This window comes from Numenius arquata, chromosome 1, assembly GCF_964106895.1.
Source record: "Numenius arquata chromosome 1, bNumArq3.hap1.1, whole genome shotgun sequence".
Taxonomy (NCBI): Eukaryota; Metazoa; Chordata; class Aves; order Charadriiformes; family Scolopacidae; genus Numenius; species Numenius arquata.
The window spans coordinates 140304940-140324409 of record NC_133576.1 but is presented as its reverse complement, the minus strand read 5'-3'; the positions used below and the strand labels follow the sequence as shown (position 1 = coordinate 140324409).

The 19470-nt window shown below is 61.2% G+C and overlaps 2 protein-coding genes across 2 annotated transcripts; both read left to right on the top strand.

The window, feature by feature from the left end:
• Nucleotides 1-2158: 2158 nt before the first annotated feature.
• Nucleotides 2159-3791, top strand: NEU3 (neuraminidase 3). Its single transcript, XM_074155519.1, has 3 exons — nt 2159-2200; nt 2297-2533; nt 2681-3791. The coding sequence occupies exons 1-3, from the start codon at nt 2174-2176 to the stop codon at nt 3632-3634; spliced, it is 1218 nt and encodes a 405-aa protein (XP_074011620.1). The 5' UTR covers nt 2159-2173; the 3' UTR covers nt 3635-3791.
• A 3341-nt stretch (nt 3792-7132) lies between these two features.
• On the top strand, nt 7133-14713 carry P4HA3 (prolyl 4-hydroxylase subunit alpha 3). Its single transcript, XM_074150285.1, has 13 exons — nt 7133-7323; nt 7980-8122; nt 9181-9401; nt 10286-10435; nt 10526-10577; nt 10746-10903; nt 10989-11165; nt 11613-11677; nt 11834-11993; nt 12540-12602; nt 12902-12970; nt 14157-14253; nt 14454-14713. The coding sequence occupies exons 1-13, from the start codon at nt 7133-7135 to the stop codon at nt 14522-14524; spliced, it is 1617 nt and encodes a 538-aa protein (XP_074006386.1). The 3' UTR covers nt 14525-14713.
• Nucleotides 14714-19470: the final 4757 nt, after the last annotated feature.

Below are 19470 nucleotides of genomic sequence, written 5' to 3'. Positions count from 1 at the left end.
GGTGCGTGCGGGGATCCGGGCGCGGGGGGGGGGTCGGTGCGTGCAGGGAGTCGGGCTTGGGGGGGGGTATAAGGGGGGGGGGTGTCTGGGCATGGGGGGGGGAGGTGGAACGGGGGATCTGGGCATGCAGGGAGTGGGGATATGGGGGTGCAGGGGGGGTCCGGGCATGGGGGGGCCACGGGGGGATCGGTGCATGCAGGGGAGTGGGGATATGGGGGTGCAAGGGGGGTTCCGGGCATGGGGGGGGCACGGGGGGAGCGGTGCATGCAGGGGAGTGGGGATATGGGGGTGCAAGGGGGGTCTAGACATAAGGGGGGGCACAGGGGGAGCGGTGCATGCAGGGAGTGGGGATATGGGGGTGCAGGGGGGGTCCATGGGGGGGGTCTGTGCATGGGGGGGGGCTCTGGGGGATCAGTGCATGTAGGGGAGTGGAGCTTTGGGGGTGCGGGGGGGGTCTAGATATAAGGGGGGGCACGGGGAGAGCGGTGCATGCAGGGGTGCAGGGGAGTGGGGATATGGGGGTGCAGGGGGATGTACGGGGGGGTCTGGGCATGGGGGGGGGGGGAACGAGGGATTTGTGCCTGCAGGGAGTCAGGATATGGGGGTGCAGGGGGGGGCCGGGCATGGGGGGGCCATGGAGGGATCAATGCATGCAGGGGAGTGGGGATATGGGGGTGCAAGGGGGGTCTAGACATAAGGGGGGGCACAGGGGGAGCGGTGCGTGCAGGGAGTGGGGATATGGGGGTGCAGGGGGGGTCCATGGGGGGGGTCTGTGCATGGGGGGGGGCTCTGGGGGATCAGTGCATGTAGGGGAGTGGAGCTTTGGGGGTGCGGGGGGGGTCTAGATATAAGGGGGGGCACGGGGAGAGCGGTGCATGCAGGGGTGCAGGGGAGTGGGGATATGGGGGTGCAGGGGGATGTACGGGGGGGTCTGGGCATGGGGGGGGGAACGGGGCATTTGTGCATGCAGGGAGTCAGGATATGGGGGTGCAGGGGGGGTCCGGGCATAAGGGGGGGCACGGGGGGAGCGGTGCATGCAGAAGAGTGGGACTATGGAGGTGCAGGGGGGGTACAAAGGGGGGTTTGTGCCTGGGGGGGGGAACGGGGGATTGGTGCATGCAGGGGAGTGGGGATATGGGGGTGCAGGGGGGGTCTAGACATAAGGGGGGGTCACAGGGGGAGCAGTGCATGCAGGGAGTGGGGATATGGGGGTGCAGGGGGATGTACGGGGGGGTCTGGACATGGGGGGGGCAGAAACGGGGGATCTGGGCATGCAGGGAGTGGGGATATGGGGGTGCAGGGAGATGTATGGGGGGGTCTGGGCATGGGGGGGGCAGCATGGGGGGTTCAGTGTACACAGGGGTGTAGGGGAGTCAGGTTATAGGGGTACGGGGGGGTACATAGGGGAGTCGGGCTATGGGAGTTGGGGGGGCAGGGGGATGTATGGGGGGGTCTGGGCATGGGGGGGGGGATCAGTGCATGTAGGTAGTTGGGTTATGGGGGTGCACAGGGAGTACGTGGGGGGGACTGGGAATGTGAGGGGGGGGAACAGGGGGTCGGTGCATGTAGGGGTGTAGGGGAGCCAAGCTATGGGGGTGCAGGGGGGGGAGTCAGACTATGGGGGTGCAGGGGGGGGGTACACGGAGGGGGTCAGGTTTTGGGGGTGGATGTGGGGGGATTGGTGCATGCAGGAGTGTAGCGGGGACAGGCCATGGGGGCTGCAGGGGGGGGTCCCAGCATTGAGGAATGTGGGGGGGGGGGGGGGGTAGGGATTGGGGTACGGGGGGGGTGTATGGGGGGATTGGTGCATGGAGGGGTGCAGGGGAGTCGGGGCGGGGGGGGTTGCAGAGACATGGGGGGGTGCATGGGGAGTTCGGCGTGGGAGGATGGGGGCATTGGGGGGTGCATGGGGAATGGGGGGGGGGCATGGCGGGATTGGGGACCTGGGGGGGTGCATGGGCTATGGGGACTCTGGGCTGGGGACACTGGGGGTGCTAAAGGGGGTGGGGGCTTGGGGCTAGGCTGGGGGGATGCAGAGCTCTGGGGGGTGGCACTGGGGGGGGGACGGACATGGGGTCATGGGTAGAGGGACACTGTGACAGTATGGAGGGGGGCTCCACTCTCACTCCCCCCTGACTTCCACCCCACCCAGTGGGACCTCGGGGAAGCCACCATGTCCCAGGCCACCACCTGCTTCAAGGTGAGTCCTCGTCCCTCTCCCCCCCCCATCTTGGGGGACATGAGGGTCACCCCCTCCTATTGCCAGCATTTAACCCTTTACCTTCCCTGCCAGCAGCGGGGGGATGCCGAGGAGAGCCCCCCCCGGCCTTCACCGCCGGGATCCCCCCTCGTCTTCCCACGGGAGACGCTGTTCCGCCAGGCGAGCGGGGTCACCTACCGCATCCCGGCTTTGCTCTACGTCCCCCCCACCGCCACCTTCCTGGCCTTCGCCGAGAAGCGTTCCTCGGCCAGGGACGAGGACGCCAAGTACCTGGTGCTGCGCCGGGGCCACCGACACGGCACCTCCGTCCAGGTGAAAAAGATCCAAAACCCACCCCAACCTGGGCTGTAGGAAGGAGCTGCCGCCTGCGTCCCTTGGGAGGGGGGGGGGGGATGCCGGGCTGCAGCAGCACCGGGGTATCTCCGTGACTGAATCCCGTTTTCCTCTTCCCTCCGGCAGTGGGGTCCGGTGGAGGAGCTGTCGACCCTGGTGCTGCCCGGCCGCCGCACCATGAACCCCTGTCCCCTCTACGACGCCGCCAGCGGCATCGTCTTCCTCTTCTGCATCTGCGTGGAGCGGGGCAAGACGGAGCGGTGGCAGATCCGGAGGGGCTGCAGCGCCGCCCGTCTCTGCTTGGCCGCCAGCGCCGACGGCGGCCGCCGCTGGAGCCCGTTACGGGACCTGACGGAGGAAGCCGTGGGCTCCGACCTCTCCCGTTGGGCCACCTTCGCCGTGGGGCCGGGCCACGGGGTCCAACTGGCTTCTGGCCGCCTGGTGGTGCCGGCTTACGCCTACTACGTGCACGGCTGCGGCTGCGGGGTGGTGTCGCTGCCCTGCTGCACCCGCCCGCACGCCCTCGTCTTCTTCAGCGACGACGGCGGCCGCAGCTGGCACAAGGGAGCCCCGGTAGCCGGCGGCCCCACGGGCGAGTGCCAGGTAGCCGAAATCTCCGGGAGCGATACCCCTTTGCTCTACTGTAACGCCCGAGCCCCCGGAGGGTGCCGGGCGGTGACGTTCAGCGCCGACCGCGGGTTGCGTTTCCAGCGGTCGGCGCGGTGCAAGGCGCTGGGCGAACCCCCCCGGGGGTGCCAGGGCAGCGTGGTGAGCTTCGCCGCCGGCGCCGGGGAAGAAGCGGCGACGTGGTTGCTCTACTCCCATCCCACCGACCGGCGCCGCCGCCGCGATCTGGGTATCTATCTCAACCCTTCGCCGCTGGACGGGGGGGGTTGGCGACCCCCTTGGGTGTTGCACCCGGGGCCGGCCGGTTATTCCGACCTGGCCGTCTGCCCCGGCGGCCTTTTCGGCTGCTTGTTCGAGTGCGGCACCGCCAGCCCCTGCGAGGAAATCACCTTCTGCCTCTTCGCCCTGGGCACCTCCGACGACGGCAACGAGCAGAACCTTGAGGCTTCCTAAAACAGACCCATTAATGACACCCCAACACCCCCCCCCCCAACACCCCCTCCCACCATCATTTCCGACCGGAGACCTCCCCGGGACATTTCGGATGCACCGGAGGCTCCGCATCGCATAGCTTTTATTTAATTAACGCTTGGCTTTTTAATCACCCATCAGATAGATGTGGTTGGCGAACTTGGGGGGGGGGGGGTGAGGGGGGGGGGGTGGAAGACCCACTGCGGGTTGGCCAGGGGGTAGGGGAGGTGCCGGCACCCGAAATGCTGCTGTTTCACCAAAAATCGGTGGGTTTTTTTCACCTGAGAGCAGCAAAAAAAGCAGAAGGTGCTACCGACAAGCAGCTGGTCCCTCGGGGACAAAAATACCCAGAAATGGGGGTTTAGTTAAAAATATTGGCAATTCCTTCATCCCCCTCCATGTGGCAGAGAGACGGTTCCCCTTTTTTTACCATTTTTTTATCCCGTTTTCTCCACTTTTCCTGGTTCAAGCCGTTTGGCCCCGTATTCCCATGGGAATAAGCACTCAAATCTCGAGGGGGGGGTGGTGTTATTCTGCTCCACAGGGCACAGGCTGTGGCATCCCGAGGGTGAGAGCGTCCTCACACCCCCGTGCTGCTCCCCCCCCGAATAAAATCCTCCCAAAAGAGGGGAAATCCAGCCCATATTGGGAAAATCCCCAGGGAGATGGGGAGATGACCCCACGGGGGGGGGGAAGGATGCGGGATGACCCCGAGCGTCGTCACCTCCCGGTCCATCCCGTGGCTACGTTTTGGGCACGCAGCACCTGGAAGAGATGAAGACACCCGCCCCCCCCAAAGTCATGAGGTTACTGGTTTTTGGGAGGGGGGGGTTGGGGGTGGGATGGTCCCAGCATCCATGTCTTACCGGTAGCGCCGGGGACAACCGAAATGTCCCCGTTGGGTCTCGTGGGTGAAGCAGAAGCGGCGGCAGCGGCCGGTGTTCTGGGCGCAAGGACGGGCGCTGGTGGGGACAGCATCAGCGGGGGGTTCCTGGGGGACACCGGCAGTGGGGTGCCGGGGGCCAGCGGCCAGGAGCAGGGCCAGGAGCAGGGCCAGGAGCAGGACCGGCATGGTGTGGGGACACCGGTGTCACCTGGGGTTGTATTTATGGGATTCGGCCCCGGGGAGGTGGGGTTTGGCGGCGGAGGGTGCTGCTGGATGGGGTTTAGCGACGGGCGACGGCTCATCCTGATCCGGTGGCTGCTGGCGGGGACACAGGGGACAGGGAGGGACCCATGGGAAGGTGGGCAGGAGGTGGGGGGAATGAGGAAAGCACTGGAGTTTGGAGTGGGGAGGGGAGTTGTTCGGCCACCTTCTTGGGGTGACTGGGGAGAATGTGGGGATGATGCGGGAACGTGGGATATGGCTGAGTGATGGGGACATGGGACACGGCTGAGTGATGGGGACGTGGAATGATGGGGACATGGAGTGATGGGAATGTGGGACATGTATGGGGGACTTAAGACACAGCTGAGTGATGGGGACGTGGCACACGGAGTGATGGGAATGTGGGACATGGCTGAGTAATGGGGACATGCGACATGGATGGGGACATAGGACACAGCTGAGTGGTGGGGACATGGGACATGAGTGATGGGGACATATGACATGGAGTGATGGGGACATGGGACACAGCTGAGTGATGGGGACATGCAACATGGAGTGATGGGGACATGGGACACAGCTGAGTGATGGGGACACGCAACATGGAGGGGACATGGGACAGCTGAGTGGTGGGGACATGCAACATGGAATGACAGGGACATGGGACACGGCTGAGCGATGGGGACGTGAAACATGGCTCTGTGATGGTGATGTGCAACATGGAGTGATGGGGACGTGGGACGCAGCTGAGTGACGGGAATATGGGACATGGCTGAGTGATGGGACATGGGACATGGATGGGGACATAGGACACAGCTGAGTGGTGGGGACATGGGACATGGTTTCGTGATGGGGACATGGGGTTGGCTGAGTGATGGGGATGTTGAAACATGGCTCTGTGATGGTGATGTGCAACATGGTGGAGTGATGGGGATGTGGGACACATCTGAGTGACGGGAACATGGGACATGGTTGAGTCATGGGACATGGGACATGGGCACCTGAGCGCCCACTCTGATGAGATTTTTGGCAAATAGGGTTTTTCCCAGGGTGAGGAAGCGTCTACACTGTTGGTGGGAATCCAGTGGGACGTCCCCAACCCACAGCCTTCACCCGACTGCAACAGGACAGGATGGGGACAGGGAGAGATGGGGACAGGATGGGATGATTTCAGGACAGTGTAGGGACAGGGCAGGATGGGGAGAGACAAGAAGGGGACAGGCAGGAGGGGGACAGCATGGAATTCGAGACGGGGGGATTGGGGGACAGGATGGGATAGGGACAAGCAGGAGGAGGCCAGGGCGGGATGGGAACAGGGAGGATGAGGACAGGGCAGTTTGGGGACAGGCAAGAGGAGGACAGGGACAGTCAGGATGAGGCCAGGGCAGGATGGGAAGAGACAAGAGGGGGACAGGCAGGATGGGGACAGGGCAGGATATGGACAGGATGGGATGGGGACAGGATAGGATGGGGACAGTCAGGATGAAGTTGGGACAGGACGGGATGGGGACGAGGCAGGATGGGGACAGACAAGAGGGGAACAGGATGGGATGGGGAGAGACAAGAGGGGGACAGGCAGGATGGGGATGGGGACAGACGAGAGGGGGACAGGCGGGATGGGGATGGGGACAGATGAGAGGGACAGGGCAGAATGGGGACAGGACAGGATGAGATGGGGACAGCCAGGATGAGGTTGGGGCAGGATGGGGACAGGACGGGATGGGGACAGACAGGATGGGGATGGGGACAGACAGGATGGGGATGGGGACAGGCAGGACGGGGACAGGGACAGGCAGGATGGAGACAGACAAGAGGGGGACAGGGACAGGCAGGATGGTGACAGATGAGAGGGGGACAGGCAGGATGGGGGGGAAAGAGGGGGACGGGATGGGGTGGGGACAGACAATAGGGGGACAGACAAGAAGGGGACAGGACGGGATGGGGGCAGGATGAGATGGGGACAGTCAGGATGAGGTTGGGGCGGGATGGGGACAGACAGGATGGGGATGGGGACAGGCAGGACGGGGACAGGGACAGGCAGGATGGTGACAGACGAGAGGGGGACAGGACGGGATGGGGACAGGGACGGGCAGGATGGGGACAGACAAGACGGGGACAGGACGGGATGGGGACACACAGGGGGACAGGACGGGATGGGGACAGGCAGGATGGGGATCAGCAGCACCACGCCCCCCCCCAGCCAGCGTGGCGGATCCGGGGCACCCCCCCATTCCCCCCCCAACCCCCCCCCCCCCCCCAAAAGGCGGGGCCTCCCCGCCCCTTTCCCCCCCCCCCCTTCCCTCCCTCCCTCTTCCCCCCCCCCCCCCCCCCCCCCCCCCCCCCCCCTCCGCCCTCTCCCGGGGCGGCGCGGCTGGATGCGGGCGCTGGGGGCGCCGGGGGCGCTGGGGTTGGGGGTGTTGCTGGCCCTGCTGCCCCCCCCCGCCCCGGCAGAGACCTTCTCGGCCATGCTGAGCGTCCGGAGGGCTTTGGGCTCCGAGGGCCGTCTGCTCCGCCGCCTCCGAACCTACCTGCGGGAGGAGAGCGCCCGCCTGCGCCGCATCGCCAGGTACCGGACACCCCCCCCCCCCGACCCCCCTCCACCCCCCCACCCCCCCCCCCCAAACCCCATCGCGGTCATAGGTGGGGGTGGGAGCATCCCCTCCCCTCCAGGCACCCATATTCACCAAGGGTGGGTGCCGCCCTGCCTGGGAAGGGGGGGGGTTAATCCAGCCCACAATCCTTCCCCCCTCCCCGCCCCGTCACCCAATTTTTGGGGGTGTCGCTAAATAGGAGGTTGGGGTGTGGTGGGTGGGTGAGGAGCACAGCCCGGACACTGCCCACACCCCCCCAGCCGTATCCCAGGAGGGGGACGTGGTACCCCCCCCAACCCTGGGCTGGGGACCGGGGTCACAGGATCCGCAAGGAACGGGCCATCCCCACGTACCCACCAGGGGTGGGGTCTACTCACCTTGATGGAGGTTTCCCCACCTCTGGCTTGGCCAAAAAGTGGGGACCAGGGATGTGGGTCACAGGATCCCCAAGGAACGGGCCATCCCCATGTACCCACCAGGGATGGGGTCTACTCACCTTGGTAGGGTTTCCCTACCTCTGGCTTGGCCAAAAAGTGGATGCTGGGGCAAAGCTGCCAAACTACGGGGGGGCTCAGACCCCACCCTGGGGGTGTCACCACCCATGGGCATCACTCTGAGTGTTACCTTGTAGGTTTTATGAGAAGGTCCAGGCCCTGCACCAGGACCCCAAGGCCTCAGTGGACAACCCCTTGCTGGCCTTCAGCCTCATCAAGCGCCTTCACTCTGACTGGCCCAACGTCATCTACAGCGACGAGGCCACTCAGAACATCCAAGGTACGGTGGGATGCTCGACCGCATGTCCACTCTGTCACTTGGGGAGAGCCAGGAGGTGATGAAGACCAGGTGGAGGAGCACGGGAATGGGTGGTGGAGCAGGAGAACTGGTGGTGGAGCTGGAGAATGGGTGGTGGAGCTGGAGAATGGGTGGAGGAGCAGGAGAACTGGTGGTGGAGCAGGAGAACTGGTGGTGGAGCTGGAGAATGGGTGGTGGAGCTGGAGAATGGGTGGAGGAGCAGGAGAACTGGTGGTGGAGCAGGAGAACTGGTGGTGGAGCTGGAGAACAGGTGGTGGAGCTGGAGAACGGGTGGTGGAGCTGGAGAACGGGTGGTGGAGCTGGAGAATGGGTGGAGGAGCAGGAGAACTGGTGGTGGAGCAGGAGAACTGGTGGTGGAGCTGGAGAACGGGTGGTGGAGCTGGAGAACGGGTGGTGGAGCTGGAGAATGGGTGGAGGAGCAGGAGAACGGGTGGTGGAGCAGGAGAACTGGTGGTGGAGCTGGAGAACGGGTGGTGGAGCTGGAGAATGGGTGGTGGAGCTGGAGAATGGGTGGAGGAGCAGGAGAACTGGTGGTGGAGCAGGAGAACTGGTGGTGGAGCTGGAGAACAGGTGGTGGAGCTGGAGAACGGGTGGTGGAGCTGGAGAACGGGTGGTGGAGCTGGAGAATGGGTGGAGGAGCAGGAGAACTGGTGGTGGAGCAGGAGAACTGGTGGTGGAGCTGGAGAACGGGTGGTGGAGCTGGAGAACGGGTGGTGGAGCTGGAGAATGGGTGGAGGAGCAGGAGAACGGGTGGTGGAGCAGGAGAACTGGTGGTGGAGCTGGAGAACGGGTGGTGGAGCTGGAGAATGGGTGGTGGAGCTGGAGAATGGGTGGTGGAGCTGGAGAATGGGTGGTGGAGCAGGAGAACGGGTAGAGGAGCAGGAGAACTGGTGGAGGAGTAGGAGAATGGGTGGAGAAGCAACATGTGGGCTCCCTGGGTTTGAAGAAGGGCTGATAAGGGTGATTGCAACCCAAAAGCTCATTAATCCCCCTCCATGCACCCCATTACCTGCCCTCAGCACTCCATGCCGGCTTCAAGGAGGTGGAACAGGAGCTGCCTGGAGCCGAAGACCTGGACGGGGCTGCCCGGGCACTGATGCGGCTGCAGGACGTCTACGCCCTCAGTGTCAAGGGCATGGCCAACGGAGTCTTCCAGAGAGCTGGTGCCAGCCGGCCACCCCTCTACAGCCCTGGCCGGCGCATCTCCCTCTCCGCTGATGACTGCTTCCATGTGGGGAAGGTGAGAATGAACCCTGTCAGATCCCACAAAGCTTCTCCAGCCTGGGGTGGTGCTTCTGGAGGGTTAGATGTTGGGTTTTCTTCCCACACGGATGCAAAGGGGCTCCTCTGATTCCCGCCTGCCATCACCTCTCCGTTCTCACCCAACTAATGGGGCTTCTTGCCACTTCGTGGCTTGAGAAGAGCCCAGCTGGTGGCCTGGGGGAGACCTCCTGCCCCAGCATCCCAGTAGGGTATTGAGTTGGGTCCCACCTGCGGGTAAAAGCGGGTCCGTAAATCCCTGGGAGGGGACTTGGGCGCTTTGATAGAAATTTTTATTGAGGGCAGAGTCCTCTGAGTGTCACGGAAGATCTGGGATGGAATGTCAGAGCGTCGGTTAGGATGGGACAGGGTGAGGTGGGGTGGGATGGGACGAGATGGGACAGGACAGGATGGCATAGCATGGGATGGAGGTGGAGGTGCAGATGGAGGTGGAGATGATTGAGATGGAGATGATGGAGATGGAGATTGGGATGGAGATGGAGCAGGGTGGATGGGGATGGGACACGAAAGGAAGAGATGGGACAGGTTGGGGAGGGAATGGTGATGGGGCTAGGAAAGTGACAGGATGTGATGGGACAGGATGGGTGACAATTGCAATGGGATGGGAGGACATGGCGTGGGGATGGGATGGAGATGGGATAGAATGGGATGGGACAGGACAGGATGAGAGAGTAGGGACAGGATGGGAGGGCACAGGAGTGGGATTGGGAAGAAGATGGTCATGGAGATAGGATGGGATGAGAAGGGGATGGGGGTAGGTTGGGATGGGATGGGACAGGGTGGGGACAGTATGCAGGTCAGGCTGGCCCAGCCGGTGGGCCCGGGTGGTGTGCTGTCTCGCAGGTGGCCTATGACACGGGTGACTACTACCACTCCATCGCGTGGCTGGAGGAGGCCGTCAGCCTCTTCCGCCTCTCCTACGGCAGCTGGAACCCCGAGGACAGGAGCAGCCTGGAGGATGCTCTGGACCATCTCGCCTTCTCCTACTTCATGGTATGACCATGAGTCCCATCACCCCAGTGCCTGGTGGAGCCAAACCATGGGCAAGGGGATCCTCATGGGTTCTCCACTCCCCCCATCCAGGCTGGAAACATCTCCCATGCCTTGAGCCTCTCCAGGGAGTTTCTCCATTACGGTACACGGGGCAACCTCAGAGGAGGGGAGAGGTTTTGGGGTGTCCCCACCACCTCTGTATAGCACCAGCCTCCTTCACCCCATTTCTTGCCCCCACATGGGGTAATTCTCACCAGGGAAGGGGGGTGATGGGGACATGGCATTTCGAGTGACACCACCTCTCTGGCAGATCCCAGTAACCAAAGGGTGGCAAGAAACGTGGCCAAGTACAAGAAGCTGCTGGAGATGGGGACGGTGGCGAACGCTGGACCCCTCCAACGTCCCAACGGCACCCGCCTGCAGAGCCGTGACGCCTACGAGGAGCTGTGCCAGCGCCCGAGGGGGCAGGTGGGACTGGCAGGGGGGGTGCCATGGTCCCCTACCCCACCGCTGTCCCCTCTCTCATGCCCTTCTTGGTCTTCTCCCTCCCCAGCCAGCCCCGGAGCATCTTCCACACCTCAGCTGTTCCTACGAGACCAATGGCAACCCCTACCTCCTTCTCCAGCCTGCCAAGAAGGAGATGGTCTGGATCCAACCCTACGTGGCTTTGTACCACGATTTCATCAGTGACGCCGAGGCTGAGACCATCAAGGGGTTGGCAGGGCCCTGGGTGAGCCATCCCCGTCCCAGGGATGTCCCTGAGGTGGAGGAGGGTGCCCCAAGAGCTAGTGGTCCAGGTCGGACCACCCTGAGGATGCAGAGATAAGAGGGGTTTTAAGCCAGGGCTTAGCCAAAGCCTTCTGCAGCAAGATCCTGGTGGGGGGGTGAGCCCAGCTTAGCTCCATCTGAGCCCCCCCAAGAGATTCTGGGGAGAAACCAGGTCGATGCATGCACCTGAACTCCTTCCAAGCCAGGCTTGACTTGATGACACCCAACTGTGTTAGATCCAACTTCTGTCACTGGTTCCATCACCCTGGTGGGACATCTTGAGGTGGGGATGTTTGATAACCAGCTGGTATAAACCCACCAATTTCAACCTCAGTGGGGGGGGTCCCTGCTTGATGTGGGGGGGGGTCTCCATCTGCAGCAACATATCCCCCCACCATGTGTCCTCCAGCTGCAGAGGTCCGTGGTCGCCTCTGGGGAGAAGCAGCAGAAAGCCGAGTACCGGATAAGCAAGAGGTAGTAGCCACCCACTTCCTTGTCCTCCAATCAGTGGGACCACCGTGGCCCCATTGCCACCACCAAGGTGGCAGTGAAACCATGCTGGGGTGGCCTGGGTCCTCCACACCCAGCCACATGTGAGTCTGGGGGACTGAAGGTGGGGTGCTCCCACAGTGCCTGGCTGAAGGACACTGCTGACCCGGTGGTGCGGGCGTTGGAGCAGCGCATCGCTGCTGTCACCGGCCTGGACCTGCGGCCACCCTACGCCGAGTACCTGCAGGTGGTCAACTATGGGTTGGGAGGCCACTACGAGCCACACTTCGACCATGCCACGGTCAGGGAGCTGCTTGGGTGGTGCCCAGGGCGGTTCTTGTGGTGTTCTTGGGATGGTCCTTGGGGGGATCCTGGGATAGTTCTGGGGGCGGTCTCTCAGATGGTCACCAGGATGGTCCCTGGGGTAGTCTTTGGGGTGGTCTCAGGGTTGGTCCCTCAGATGTTCCTGGAGGGGGACCCTGGGGTGATCTCTGGGATGGTGCCCGGGGTAGGGAATGTCCCTGATGTGGTCCTTGGGGTGGTTCTCAGGGAGGTCTCTGGGATGGTCCCTCAGATGTTCTTGGAGATGGACCCTGGGGTGATGCCCTTGATGCTCCTGGGATGGTTGCCTGGGGATAGGTCCCTGGGGGTGGCCCCATGGGATGGTGCCTGGAATGTTCCTGGGAAGGGCAGGAGGAAAGAGAGAAGGAAGGAGGGAGGGAAAGAATAGAAGGGAGAGGGAGAGATTTTTCCCTGGGCCACCAGCTCTGTTTGGGTATGAGGTGCCTCCAGACCGAGCTGTGTCAGCATGGGACTGACTGTCCCCACCTCCTCGCTCTTGGGGCAGTCCAGGAAGAGCCCCCTTTACAGAATGAAGTCAGGCAACAGGATCGCCACGGTCATGATCTACGTAAGTGTCGTGTGTGTGTGTGTCCCCATTTCTGGGCCTAGAGAGACTGCACTTGCATGGTCATCAGTAGGGTTCAGAGTGAACACGGCTCAAGATGGGTGAGGGCAGCCCCAAATCAGACCGTGGTGGGGTGTTAAACGAACATCTGCAGAGTATTTAAGAGCGTGTGCCGTGTCCCAGCAAGGGGAAGCGCTGGGGGGGACCAAGGGAGGTTCTGTGCCTCAGTTTCCCCATTGCAAAGCGGCCCCATCACAGGGGGAGGAGAGGGCCCGTGGCTCATATTTTTACTCCTTTTCCAGCTGAGCGCGGTGGAAGCCGGCGGTTCCACCGCCTTCATCCACGCCAACTTCAGCGTGCCTGTGGTTAAGGTGAGGGAGACCCACACGACCCCCCCCCAGGAGTGGGGATGGGGGACGCTGCTCTCGTGTCTCATCTCTCGCAGGGACTTGTGGCTGAGCCTGTCCCGATGCCAAACCCCAACCCCGGGGCTCCCTGATCTGTTTTGGGGGTGCCAAACCCCAACCCTGGGGCTCCTGGCTCCCTTCGAGGGGAGCCAAACCCCAACCCTAGAGCTGCAGGCTCTGTTTTGGGGGTCCAAACCCCATTTCTGGGGCTCCCATCTGTGTTTTGGGGTGCCAAACCCCAACCCTGCGGCTGCCAGCTCAGTTTTGGGGTGCCAAAATCCCAACCCCAGGGCTCCCAGCTCTGTTTTTGGGGTGCCCAACCCCAGTTCTGGGGCACCTGGCTCTGGTTTTTAGGGTACCAAACCACAACCCCTGGGCTCCCAGCTCCGTTTTGGGGTTCCAAACCCCAATTCTGGGGCTTCTGGCTCTGTTTTAGGGGGTGCCAGACCCCAACCCTGGGGCTCCCATCTGTGTTTTGGGGTGCCAAAACCCCAACCCCAGGGCTCCCAGCTCCGTTTTGGGGTTCCAAACCCCAACCCTGGGGCTGCCAGCTCAGTTTTGGGGTGCCAAAACCCCAACCCCGGGGCTCCCAGCTCCATTTTGGGGTTCCAAACCCCAACCCTGGGGCTCCCATCTGTGTTTTGGGGTGCCAAAACCCCAACCCCAGGGCTCCCAGCTCTGTTTTGGGGTTTCTAACCCGAATTCTGGGGCTTCCAGCTCTGTTTTTGGGGTGCCCAACCCCAGTTCTGGGGCACCTGGCTCTGGTTTTTAGGGTACCAAACCACAACCCCCGGGCTCCCAGCTCCATTTTGGGGTTCCAAACCCCAGTTCTGGGTCTCTCCGAGGCTCTGTTCTTGGGGTGCCAAAACCCCAACCCCAGGGCTCCCAGCTCCGTTTTGGGGTTCCAAACCCCAATCCTGGGGCTCCCAGCTCCATTTTGGGGTTCCTAACCCAAATTCTGGGGCTTCTGGCTCTGTTTTAGGGGGTGCCAGACCCCAACCCTGGGGCTCCCAGCTCCGTTTTGGGGTGCCAAAACCCCAATCCTGGGGCTCCCAGCTCTATTTTGGGGTGCCAAACCCCAGTTCTAGGGCTTTCTGGGGCTCTGTTTTTGGGGTGCCAAGCCTTGGGGATCCCCCTCTCTGCTCTGCAGAATGCAGCTCTCTTCTGGTGGAACCTGCGGAGGAACGGGGACGGTGACGGGGACACCCTGCACGCCGGCTGCCCCGTCCTGGCCGGGGACAAGTGGGGTGAGAGACGGTGCCTGGTGTCACCCTGGGGTGACACGGGGTTGGAGGGGCAGCTCTGCTGCGGGGTGGGTGGAGGCAAGAGGAACCCAGAAAATCCTGGATTATAGGGAAAAAACCACGTCACCGTTACCAGAGCGGGGTCAGAGAGGGGGTTCAAGGGGATGGGGACAGACGGGGGTCCTTGTCTTTGTCCCTTCCAGTGGCGAATAAGTGGATCCACGAGCACGGACAGGAGTTTCGGAGGCCGTGCGGCGCCGACCCACAAGACTGAGGCGCCGTGGTCTCAAGGACACGGGCACCCACGGGTGGCAAAGCCACCCCGGCGCAGCGTGTCCCCGAGGCTGCAGCAAGAGGAGGGAGGGAAGGGGGTGGCAGCGGCGCGGGGTGCTACTGGGGGCGGTGGCATTTGCTAAGCCATGGCTGAAACCGGTGAAAATAAAGTCAAAAGACACTAAACTGGAATCTAGGGGGGAAAACACCTCGGTGTGGTACCTGATGGGATGATGTGTGGGGGGGTTTGGGGTGTGGGGTGTCTGTGTCCCGTCCCCACCCCCCTGATTCCAGCCTGGACCCTAAACGTACCCTCAACGTCCTCCTCCAGCCCTAGATGAAAAGTCTCTCTGCTAAAAAGTTAAAAGGCACAACTCCAGGTTGGGCGGAGAATGGCTGGAGAGCAGCCCCGAGGAGAAGGACTTGGGGGTGTTGGTGGATGAGAAGCTCAACAGGAGCCGGCAACGGGCGCTGGTAGCCCAGAAAGCCAACCCCATCCTGGGCTGCATCAAGAGAAGTGTGGCCAGCAGGGCACGGGAGGTGATTCTACCCCTCTACTCTGCGCTCGTGAGACCCCACCTGGAATACTGTGTCCAGCTTTGGAGTCCTCAACACAGGAAGGACATGGACCTGTTGGAACGGGTCCAGCGGAGGGCCACGAAGCTGATCCGAGGGCTGGAGCACCTCCCCTATGAAGACAGGCTGAGAGAGCTGGGGTTGTTCAGCCTGGAGAAGAGAAGGCTCCGGGGAGACCTCACAGCAGCCTTCCAATATCTGAAGGGAGCCTCCAGGAGAGCCGGAGAGGGACTCTTTGTCAGGAGATGTAGTGACAGGACAAGGGGTAACGGTTTTAAATTGGAAGAGGGGAGATTTAGATGAGATATTAGGAGGAAATTCTTTCCTGTGAGGGTGGTGAAGCACTGGAACAGGTTGCCCAGGGAAGCTGTGGCTGCCCCATCCCTGGAAGTGTTTAAGGCCAGGCTGGATGGGGCTTTGAGCAACCTGCTCTAGTGGAGGTGTCCCTGCCCATGGCAGGGGGGTTGGAACTCCATGATCTTTAAGGTCCCTTCCAACTCTAACCATTCTATGATTCTACGATAAAAGGACTGGCATTTAGTGACGTGGTGTTTCTGCGGTAATCAGTAGGCTTCAGAGTGAACGGAACGGCCATAGAGGCCCAGAGCAAAGCCAGTGCATTATCCTTCCTCAAATAAACCTCCCGCAAAGCCTGGCCGCATCTCGGGCCCCGTTGTGCAGCCCCACGCTCCGCTCTCGCCCCAACAACAGCATGGGCCCCCCCCCCCTTCCTCTGCACCCCAGAAGGGTGGGAGGGAGAAGGCAGCCGCTGCCTTCCAGCCGCCCTGGCCCCCAGCCTGCCCGCCCTGCGCCACGCTTGTGCCAACGCCGCTCCCCCGGGGCCCCGCACACAAGCTCCCTTTTCTCCGGCTCGACCGCGGCACCTGCGTGACTAGAAGGCAAAAAAAGAGGCAACAGGGATCTCTGGCAGCGGCCGGAGATCGGGCAGGGAGCCCGTTCCGCTCTCCCCGGGCGTTCAGGATCCGGGACAGCCAGGATGAAGCGAGGGTCAAGCAGGAGGAGACCATCGGCCCCCGCAGAAAAACTCCCTGACTCCATCCAGCCTCATCTCTGCGACATTTGGATGCCATTAAAATCCTCCCGGGATGGAGAGGCAGCGGGTACCGCAGCCCGGGGAGGATCCAGGCCCCCCCATCACCTCTGGAGCTGGAAGGAAAAAGACAAAAACTGGGGAAGGGGGCAGGATAGAAACACCAGGCAGATCCCTCCCAGGCCTCTCCAGCTCGTTTTGGGTTCAAAAATGTGCATTTAGCACTCCGTGGCTGTGTTTATCCAGCCCCGGATTAGCTCTTCCGCATTTGGGAAAGGGCAGCAGGAGCCGGAGCACGGGGCTCCAGCCCCCCCCACACCATAGGAGGATGCTACAGGAGCCCTCAACCCTGCTTGAATGTAAAATTTCAGAGCAAATTTCCCCAAATTCCTGCTTTTCAGATGGGAATAACATCCTCGGCCTTCAGGGTATTCTAAAACAGAGGCTCCGACACAGCACAGGTTCCGTGACAGCCAGAGCGCCAGGGTTTATTACTTTCAGATGTTTCTGGACACGTGGGAGCCATTGCTCGCGGAGAGGAGGGGGGAAAAAGCAAAAGCTGTGGCTAAAACATCCTCCTCCCAAATGCTGGAGCGCAGAGAAGGGACGGGGGAATATTTCCAACGACGAGAGGCAGCAGAAAAATCCAAGGTTTGGGTTTTTGCCCCAGGAACAGTCGGATGGACGCCATTCCTCCTCCGCAGGCTGCTCCGAGGAGCTCCAGCAGCGCAGCTGAGGGGAAAGGAGAAGTTCCCACTCCCGGCTTTTCACAAATGTTTTATCTGAAGGCGAGAAAAACGGACACGGAACAAGACACGAAGGGGACGAGGCTGACACGGGAGACGGAGCGCGGTCTGCGGAGAACTGACACGCTCACATACACACACACACACACACGTATTTTCCCTTTGGAAACAGCAGCACGTGGGAAGAGGTCACCCCAAGGGACTGGAAAAGCTTGGCCTAAACTGGAGCAAAGCTTGGAGCCATCACCCAAGCATTATCCCGCCCGTTTTGGATGCCTGATGGACACGGGGCAGCCTGACGGACAGATCAGGGATACGCTAGAGCCGAGGGAGGCGGGTTTGGGCAACACAAGCGGCAGCGAGCGGAGCCCCCAGGCTCAGAGGCGGGTGTTAGAACGCCCCACGGCCAAGTTTTCTCAGAAACGGCAACCCATAAACTATTTTTTTTTTGACTTTACCTAAAGATCTAAGGTCTAGACTTTCTCAGGAGGGTTGAGCACCAGTTCAAACCAGTGAATGAATCATAGAATCATAGAATCACAGAATGGTTAGAGTTGGAAGGGATCTTAAAGATCATGGAGTTCCAACCCCCCTGCCATGGGCAGGGACACCTCCACTAGAGCAGGTTGCTCAAAGCCCCATCCAGCCTGGCCTTGAACACTTCCAGGGATGGGGCAGCCACAGCTTCCCTGGGCAACCTGTTCCAGTGCCTCACCACCCTCACAGGAAAGAATTTCCTCCTCATATCTCATCTAAATCTCCCCTCTTCCAATTTAAAACCGTTACCCCTTGTCCTGTCACTCCATCTCCTGACAAAGAGTCCCTCTCCGGCTCTCCTGGAGGCTCCCTTCAGATATTGGAAGGCTGCTATGAGGTGTCCCCGGAGCCTTCTCTTCTCCAGGCTGAACAACCCCAGCTCTCTCAGCCTGTCTTCGTAGGGGAGGTGCTCCAGCCCTCTGATCAGCTTCGTGGCCCTCCACTGGACCCCTTCCAACAGGTCCATGTCCTTCCTGTGTTGAGGACTCCAAAGCTGGACACAGTATTCCAGGTGGGGTCTCACGAGCGCAGAGTAGAGGGGTAGAATCACCTCCCGCGACCTGCTGGCCACACTTCTCTTGATGCAGCCCAGGATGGGGTTGGCTTTCTGGGCTGCCAGCGCCCGTTGCCAGCTCATGTTGAGCTTCTCATCCACCAACTGAATGGCTGAAGGTGTCTCCTCCCAAGCCCTTCAAGATAAAAGGCAAGATGGGAGGGGAGGAGAAATACCAGCACTGAGGTCGAGGAGGTGGAGAACATCAGCACAAAGCCGTTTGCTCTCTCTGTCCCAGCGCCCACTGGGTGTTCCCCAGTTCACCGAGGTCCCCGTTGAACGTGACAGGACACTGATAAAGCTTGCGGAGTCCTGGGATGGTCTCTCTGAAGGAGAAGCCAAGGAGAGACTTTACCCTGTAGCAACAGCTCAGCCCTGCCCTGCAGAGAGAGGAAAATCACGGAGGTTAACTCCAAACTGCCCCAGTGCGGTATTTACTGGGCTACTGGTGTTACCAACGGGATCCATCACACCACCACCACCACCTCTGAGAGCTCCCCGACCGTGAGCTCAGCTTAAAAGTCACTCCCTGCTTTTTTTTTTTTTTTTCCAGAGGGTGGCTCGGTTGCACGGAAAGTGACCTCCAGTCGCAATAAGCCTCGGTATTTTTAATTGGCTTTGGCATCACCTCCCGTTCCCTTCCCACCTGGACCGGGACGGGCTGAAATCAAAAAAAGATAAGGCTTAAAATAAATAAAAAGCAAGCTCCGTACAGCAACATGATTTGGGAACTATTTTAACACCCAGGGTCTGCGTCAGTACCTATGGATCACCCCGGTCACCCAGAGCGTTTTCAAGACAGGCAGCCGAGCTCTGCCTCGGCAGGATCTGTATTCGAAGTAAAACTACACAACTTTGGCAACGCAGGAAATACCTTTTTCCAACAATCCCAATGCTCCTGGAACCTCCATATAACCCAGGAGCTGGCAAACCCCATCCTGGGTCTGATATAAAAAATTTAAGAAGCTAACCCTGTGATAAACCAGCCTCTCAAACAGCATCTTCCACTCCTGCCCAGCCTTGGGATTTTCCATCGGGAAAGTTTCCACCGATCCTCAATCCAACAAATGGAACAAAAGCGAGAGAGCTTCCTAAATGTGTCTCTCTAAGCAAGAGAGATCTAAATATTTCCCTGATGAAATTCAACAGGGGCAAGTGCAGGGTGCCGCACCTGGGGAGGAATAACTCCATGGACCAGGACAGGTTGGGGGTGACCTGCTGGAGAGCAGCTCTGAGGAGAAAGACCTGGGAGTCCTGGTGGACAACAGGATGCCCATGAGCCAGCAATGTGCCCTCGTGGCCAAGAAGGCCAATAGCATCCTGGGGGGCATCAGGAAGAGTGTGGCCAGCAGGTGGAGGGAGGTCATCCTCCCCCTCTGCTCTGCCCTGGGGAGGCCACAGCTGGAGCACTGGGTCCAGTTCTGGGCTCCCCAGTTCAAGAAGGACAGGGAACTGCTGGAGAGGGTACAGCAGAGGACCACAAA